This window comes from Canis aureus, chromosome 4 (genome assembly GCF_053574225.1).
Source record: "Canis aureus isolate CA01 chromosome 4, VMU_Caureus_v.1.0, whole genome shotgun sequence".
Lineage (NCBI taxonomy): Eukaryota > Metazoa > Chordata > Mammalia > Carnivora > Canidae > Canis > Canis aureus.
In genome coordinates, this window is record NC_135614.1 from 45,182,053 (window position 1) to 45,189,889 (window position 7,837).

At 43.4% G+C, this 7,837-nt stretch overlaps 1 protein-coding gene across 5 annotated transcripts in view; it reads right to left on the bottom strand.

The window, feature by feature from the left end:
• WWC1 (WW and C2 domain containing 1) overlaps window positions 1–7,837 on the bottom strand; it is a 151,185-nt gene that overhangs the window by 59,027 nt on the left and 84,321 nt on the right. For all 5 annotated transcript variants that reach the window (XM_077895595.1, XM_077895593.1, XM_077895597.1 and 2 more), the window contains exon 4: window positions 1,225–1,301. In XM_077895595.1, the coding sequence (XP_077751721.1) occupies window positions 1,225–1,301 (77 nt within the window). The remainder of the gene's footprint in view (window positions 1–1,224; window positions 1,302–7,837) is intronic.

The window sequence follows — 7,837 nt, forward strand, 5'->3', positions numbered from 1 at the left end:
CCACGTGGTCCCACACCTTCCCCTCACTGATGTTGTTGGTCTCTGCAGCTGCTCCTGCAGTCATTCTTGGTCAGCCTGGCTGGGATCAGGTCATTCTTGGTCAGCCCTCACTTGAGGCAAGAAGCCTCACTTGAGGCAAGAAGTGGACAGGTGCTAGCTGCCCTGAGACAGAGCTTAGCCTTCCCACTGCCTGGCTAGGTGACTACTCGCAAGCCACCTTGCCTCTCTGAACCTCCCTTTCCTGTTTAGACAGATGAGAATATGGTAATTTGCAGGGTTGTGCATAACTTAAAGCAGGTGATGGGTATGGGAGTGCTGTGCATGGAGGAGAGAGGCAATGTAGTAACTTTAGAGGCAAGACAAGGCACAGGAGCCAGATTTGGCCTGCAGGAATGCCTTGTTTGGCTTGCAGTTATTAAATCAAAAAAGTTAATTGCTAATAATGAAATACTGAGAGATTTTGTATAATAAGCCTAAGTACAGTTGTTTTCTAAAATTAGAAGATGCACCAACCACTGAGCCCTATTCCAGCATGGCCACAGAGGGGAGGGGTTAGACAGGGCCCACCTCTCTAGGCTACACACTTCCCACCACTCCCTACTGCTTCACCCAGAGCTCTCATCCCCCTTTGACGTTTTTTTGCAGGCATCTGAATTTGGAGAACCTTACTTGAAGTGTAACTGAACCAGTGTTCAAAATACTAGCTTTAGTTGAGCAAAATACTGGTTTAGTTGAGCACCACTGAACTGTGGTGTCTTAGTTACACATCGGTGAAATGGGAATCATAGATATCCCCAAGAAGTCGTGAAGTAGTTAAATAAGACAACGCAGGAGAAGCTGCAGCCAGGAAGATAGCACATTACGTTAAGCACCGTGGAGGAAGCCCTGAGGCCTTGTGACCCTGGGCAAGTTCCTCAGCTCCCTAAGCTTGTGTGTGCTCATCTTTAAAGCACAGACGCTGACAGCTGCTTCTTGGGTCTGCTGCAAGAACACGAGACAGCCCTCATGGAGCCCTGAGCGCTATGCCAGGGATATAGTGAAATGGCAGCTGCTGTCACCTTCACAATTACTCTGACAACTGCTACCACTGCTATTATTCGGGATCCTGGCAGTCAGCACTGGCCGCCACTGCCTGGTGGAAGCACCTGCTCTGGTCTTGTGGGTGAGTGAGTGGCCTGTGGCTGCCTCAGTGACCCCCTTCCACAGCAAAGAGGCAGGCCCTACCCGGGATTTCGCAGTGGCAATTTCAGCTTTCAGGATCTCAGGGTCATACTTAGAGCTGGATGATGAGCCCGACACCACTGCAACGAGAAAGAAAAAAACAGTTCTGTAGAGGAAACATTTTGATAAAGATGGCTTGTTTGGCCATCTACATAAACCCAGAAAGGAATGACTAATAGTGAACCACCTAAATGTCCAATGGGGGTGGGGGATGTGCTAAATAAATAGGACGCATACATAAATGAGGACGATACGACTTATTGGGATTTAAAATGATGGTGCAGGGAGCATCTGGGCAGCTCAGTCCATTAAGTATCTGCTTTCAGCCCAGGTTATGATCTCGAAGTCCTGGGATTGAGCTCAGGATCGAGCTCAGCATCAGACTTGCTGCTCAGAGGGGAGTCTGTCTCTCCCTCTGTCCTTCCCCCCTCCCTCCATTAAATAATTAAAAATCTTAAAAAATAAAATAAAATGATAGTTCAGAGGAATTCTCAACAAGGGAAAATGTCCAAAAGGTGCCGCTACCTGAAAACAATCATCTACAGACACTACAAAGAAAGAGTAACGTAAATTTGGAAAATGAACAGTTAACACACACACACATACACACGCATCTCAAAAAGACACAAGAAATATACAGAAAGATGACACTGATATCTAGAGATGTAAGTGATGAATATTTTCATCTTTGTATTTTTCTTTTCTACATTTTCTAAGATGAACGTATTTTTAATAATCAAAATACTGTTGAAAATATTTATCGTACTTTACAAAATAAGCGTACATTTTTAAGGGAAAATAATAAATGCCATCCCCCCAACACAATGATCTATTCATACAAATTACTCTCCAATGCTTATCCATGGTCCTGTTAAGTAGCTGTAATCTTAACTGCATTTTTAAAATTTAAAAATAGTATTTAGGTCTTGAAAAGATATCTTAAGGCTTACAAACATGAAGGTTAACAGTAAAATGAAGTAAAGGAAAAATAAGAATGAGGAAGCACAGCCATAGGTGTGAGATTAGTTAGGGCCCATGCAAACATGGAAGGTTCCCCTTCCTTACCAGGTGCCACAGCAGGGCTCAAAGCTTCCTGCCTGGTGATGTGAAGAGGGAAAGGGGCCCGATGTAATATTCATGGTGCCCTTAATGTAAACACAGCCTCACTGTTCAGGAAAAGGACAGGTGTTCTTGGTATGGAGGCCAGAGAAGACCTTTTTCCTGCAGGGCCTTCATCCCACCGTACTTGCAATTCCATCATTCCCCCACCCTCCACCTGCTGTCACCTGAACACTATGTGTGCAGTGAGATCACCTACTGGGGCCTAGAGTTTTCTGAGGATAGAGACTGGTGGCAATTTTCGGTGTCCAGAGGCAGACATGGCTGTTGTGAAGGGGATGTTGCTCTTTGGATTTGGTTAAAATAGTGAAATGGACCTTCTGATTATGCACAAAGGAAGCTGAAACATAATGCTGAAAAGTTGGGGAGAAAGGAAATAAAACTGTTCTGCACGGTAACAGTAAAGATGTTTTGCACCAAAGGCATGTTGCATTTCTGCCCAGTTTATAGGAACGATGACAAGGGGGAGGAGGAGGAGGAGGATGGATTTTACCACAAGAGATGGGTGGCAGGAATACCTGGGTTGGCAGGGGGAGGTCCTTGTAGTCCTCCTTGTGAGCATGGAACAGAGAGACTTCAGATACAGATTTTTGTTTACAATTGGAAGCTTTCATTTCCTGCATTCTAATCCCTCTGGTGTTTGCTGGACTTAGGGATTTCAGGGTGGGATTTGGCTGGATACCTAGCTGGAGGCAGCGATTTAAGCAATATTCCCCAGACAGGCACTTTTCAACAAAACTTTAAGGTTGTGAATATTTGTTACCCACTGATCAATTGTAAAAACATGGTGAAGAGAGTCACTGGTGAGGAAGTAAGATGGAGCCACACTCCAAAAGGGCGGGGGTGTCCGTTCTGTGAGCGTCCTACCCTGCTGGCCACTCTGCTATCAGGTTGTGCCACTGGACTTGGGTCTACGCTTCTAGGAACTTAAAGGTAAGTGTGACAGCAGCCTGGAGAGCCCATGAAAAATTGCAAGACCTGACCCTAAAAGGGAGAGCGTGCTCTGTGGGCACCAGCAACACCAGCCAGTGCTGATCTACAGAATGGGAGGTGGTTCTTGGGTATACTCAAAAATCTTGGAGGGAAGGAAACACAAAAAAGAACAGACTCCCACCAATTGAGCCACTGGGGGCTTGAATTCTTATGCTCTAGAGCACCACTGTGAAATGCAGTGTTTGCACCCCAAGCTGTTGAAATGGGATGTTATCATTTTTTTGGTAAGCACTTTATCTAACTAAAAATGCAAGTGGAAAGGTGCACAAATCATGTGTGCAGCTTGAGGAATTTTCACAAAAGAAACACACTTGAGCCCTTTCTGCCCACGGGTCCTGTCCCTGTGCTTTAGTAAAACCGTCTTTTTGCACTGGAAAAAGGGAAAAAAAAAAAAAAAAAAAAGGCAGCACACTTAACTAATCAGCACTGCAATCAAGAAACAGGTACCCATCTCCCTCCCCTTGCACCCTTATCCCTTCACTATGCTTACAACAAAGGAATTACATGTATTCGAACAGAACCTTAAAGGCTGATTTTAAGTGCCCACCTTTTTATAGTTTTTAATTGTTAAGCTTTTATTCAAGGTATATATGAATGTAAGTTTAACAGTTCAAAGCGGTACAAGGTTTGCAATAAAAGAACATTCCATAGGTCCCTATCCCCTATCTCACTCCCCAAAAGGGAGCCATTTCCACATGTTCAGCTATTTTCTTGGTTATCAGAAAGTAGCAAGGTATTTTTGTTTTAGGCTTATTTACTTTCTTCTCTCTCTGGAGGCTAGGGATTAGCTCCCCTCCCTCCTCTGGCCTCTATGCTGCACATGTGCCCTGCCCTCTTGCCCCCAGCTACCCATCCTCACAGATAAGCACAGTCTTGGTGAAAGCATCTTCAGTGTTTGCATTACTTTTACTTTGTAAACACTCCTTGGGCCAGAGGCATGCAGCTGACTTTGCTTACTTTCCGTTCCAGCACATTTTTTTGGGGTTGTTTTTCCTAGAGTTAATAATTGTCATTTTTATGCTGTCTACAAACTTATCACAGATTCAACCTCATGCTCTGCCAGTTATCTGAATCTCCCGTCTTCGGGTCCAGGCCAGTCAGCTTCCTGCCCATTTCCACTTTTTGGCTATGCCTGGCCTAGGCACGAGAGCTGGTTGCTGTCTCTGCACTGCCAGCACCCTGAGATTCCCTCTTTGTCTTGCTCCTCTTTCCTAAATATCACGTCTTCCCCTCTTACCAGCTGTTTCAGTAGAACACTAGCAGCTTCCCAAGAAGGAGACCACAAAGGAAAGAAACTTTTGAAATTGTGCATGTCTAAAAATATCTTTGTTCTACCCTACAGTTGGTTAAAGGTAGTTTTGCTGGATATAGAATTCTAGGTCCGAAGTGATTTTCCTTAAAATTTTAAAGGCATAGCTCCATTGTCCTCTAGGTTTCCAGTGTTGCTGTTGAACTATTCTGAGTCCTGATAATTTTTGTGTGACCTGGTTTTTTTATTCGAAGGCTTTCAGGAGCTCCAATCTCTCCATGTTTGAAGTTGCACAAGGGTATGTCTTGGTGTGAGCTGACTTTCATGCATTGTGTTCACTGAGCCCTTTAAACCTAAAAGCTCTCCTCCATCCGTTCTGGGAAATTTTTCCAAAATTATTTTACCTGATGCTCCTTCTCCTCTGTTTCCTCTGCTCTCTCTGGAACTTTTATCACTCCGATAGATCTCCTGGCCTGGTGCTCTATTTTTCTTTCTCTCATTTTCTATCTCATTCTATTTTTGCTCTGCTTTTTAGCAGATTTCTTCAGTCTTACCTTCTAGTCTTCCTACAGATTTTAAATTTCTGACATTGTATTTTAATTTCTAAAGGCTCTTTTGTGTTCTCTGAGTGTTCCTTTCTCTAAAATGTAGCATCCTGTTCTTGTTTCATGGGTGTGTAGCTTCTCGTGAGGTTTTTCTTCTTCGTGAAGACTCCCTGGGTCCCTCCAAGGCCCTCCTGATACCACCACATGATTGTTTTCATCTCTACTTTTCATGCCAGAGAATTCTTTCCTCGGATGTCTGGAATCTCAGCTGTCTGCTCATATTTAAGAGTGGGGCCCCAAAAGCAGACTAGACTTTTTTGACTTTGGGTTATGTGGTACATGACTTGGCTGGATTGTTTCATCCAGAGACCTTCAATGTCTTCACATCTCTTTTATCTGGTCAGATTTCCCAGACTCTGCTACTGTCCAGCCTGGGCAGTAAAAGCCTGGCACCATTCTGGGGAGCCAAGTGGTACATGTGAGCTGGGGTCTCAAATCCTATGTGTCCATGTTCACTTCTGTCTTTTCAGTGTGGTTCACCCCAGCTTTGAACTTGTCTTTTATCCAATAGTCCAGCAACTCTACACTTTCTGAAAAAAAGAAAAAAAAAAAAAAGAAAAAACCCCCAAAACCCCACAAACCCTCCAGTCTTTTGCCAGGTTGGGGATGGGCTGAACCAATTGGGGGAGAAGGTCTGGTGATCCTTCTCATAAAATAGCTTTCATCTAATCTTCTTTATTTGAGGCCTTTGTCACTTCACTTGCACTCCCAGAGACATCTGCAGTCTCCAATTCCCATGGCTTTTGCCAGTGATCTGTGTAGACCAGAGTGCTCGCTGGTTTTCCTTGTGAGTGGCCCATATTGTCTTTTCTCGGGTCTACCAGATAGGCTGTCACCTGCCCATTTGCTTTCCAGCTTCCGCATCCTCCAGGTCTCCCTGTCTTTGTGCATATACTTCTTAACAACAATCTCTTATTTGATATTTCCTTTGTTTTAGATGTGAGTGAGATCAGGTGGGTGGTTCAACTGGCATTTTTAACTGCTACGTTCCCAGTGATTTCTTTTTCACATGGGAGACCAAGGCCTAGAGAGAGGAAGGAATGTGATGAGATCCCAAAGAACCCAGCTCTTCTGAGTTCTCATTTTTCAGAGGATAGGAGGACTCAAATGTAACACATGAAACTTAAAATTTGACTGGCTGATCTATATGAAGAGAAGTATTTTTGAGGTCTGATATCCTGGATAGAAAGGCCAGCTCTGCCACGTTTTACTGGTGTGACCTTGGAGAAACTCCTTCCCTTCTCTGGGCCTCAGTTTCCTAATCTGTAAAATGGGAAAAACAGTATCTTGTAGGATTGTTCAGAGGGGGAAGGTTACTTTAAATAGCCTATGTGGAGCATCTATCATATTGCCCTGCAGGAATATAACAGGTGCACATTCAAGGTTAGTTCTCTTCTCCATGGAGCTAGAGTACACCAGAGATAACAACAAAGTCTCCATCCCCAGGGCAGGGCCCCACCTGTGGCCAAGGCCAGGTGGCAAAAATTTCACAAGCCTGGGCAGGCCATCTGAGTTAGAAGCAAGGCATGTGCTCTCACTGGTCCATCAACATGTGCAGAGCTTGACTTGGAAGATAGACTTGTCTTGTAAAACCCAAAAGAAAGTCATGAGACTTTAACAGGCATGCTTAGGCTGGGGACACCTCAATTCCTGGCTGGTCTAGATCTCAGATCTAGTTACCTGAGATGACCCAAGTCACTTCAGATGGAAGTTCTTTAACATTCAAATCAGTGGTGCCTTTGGACTTGATGGAGCTCTTGGGAGTGTGCACATGATAGAAGTACATCATTACTTCCTACCACTGATCATATATTTATTCTTATTGGTTAAAATAAGACTAATAGGATCTATTAAAATCCCATTTTTGTAATTTCAATGCCAATGAATTAATAATATCAGATAATTATTATTATTTATTGAGAGCTTAAGAATATGACAAGTACTATCCCAAGTACTTATATCTGTTATGAATTTAAGCCCCATAATACCTCAGTGAAGGTGATAACATTATTGTATCAATTTTATAGATGAAGAGTTTGAGGCGGAGAGAAGTGGCATAACTGGGGCAAGGTTACACGGCTAGTAAGTTGCATATCCTGGATTTAAGCCCAGGCAGTCCAGCTCCAAAGTCCACACTTTCAAAATATTATGTAAAGTATTTCCTGCCAAGAAGAAAATTGAACCATTAACATGTTCTAAAGGTATTGTTTTACCTATACCATTGGTTTTTGACTGGGGAAATTCTGTACCCCCTAGAGTACATTTGGCAGTGTCTGGAGGTATTTTTGGTTATTACAACCTGGGGTGGAGGGGTACTACTAGCATCTAGTGGGTAGAGACCAGAAGTGCTGCCAAATACCCCACAATATACAGCATTTGGCTCTACACCCTGACCTCTTATTCTGGAAACTATATGTACAGGGGATTTGAAAGAATAACATAATATCAATATGTCCTCCTTTACCTATGTCCACCAATTTTTAACATTTTTGCCACATTTGTTTTATCCATCCCTCCATCCATTCCAATTCTTTCTCTCAGTAGGATATTCGGTTCATAGCAATCCCTCAACAAACGGTTATTGAAAATGGTCACCAAAAATGAAAGCCTATCCTATATTCAAAGCCATCAACATGTCATTGGCAGCAAC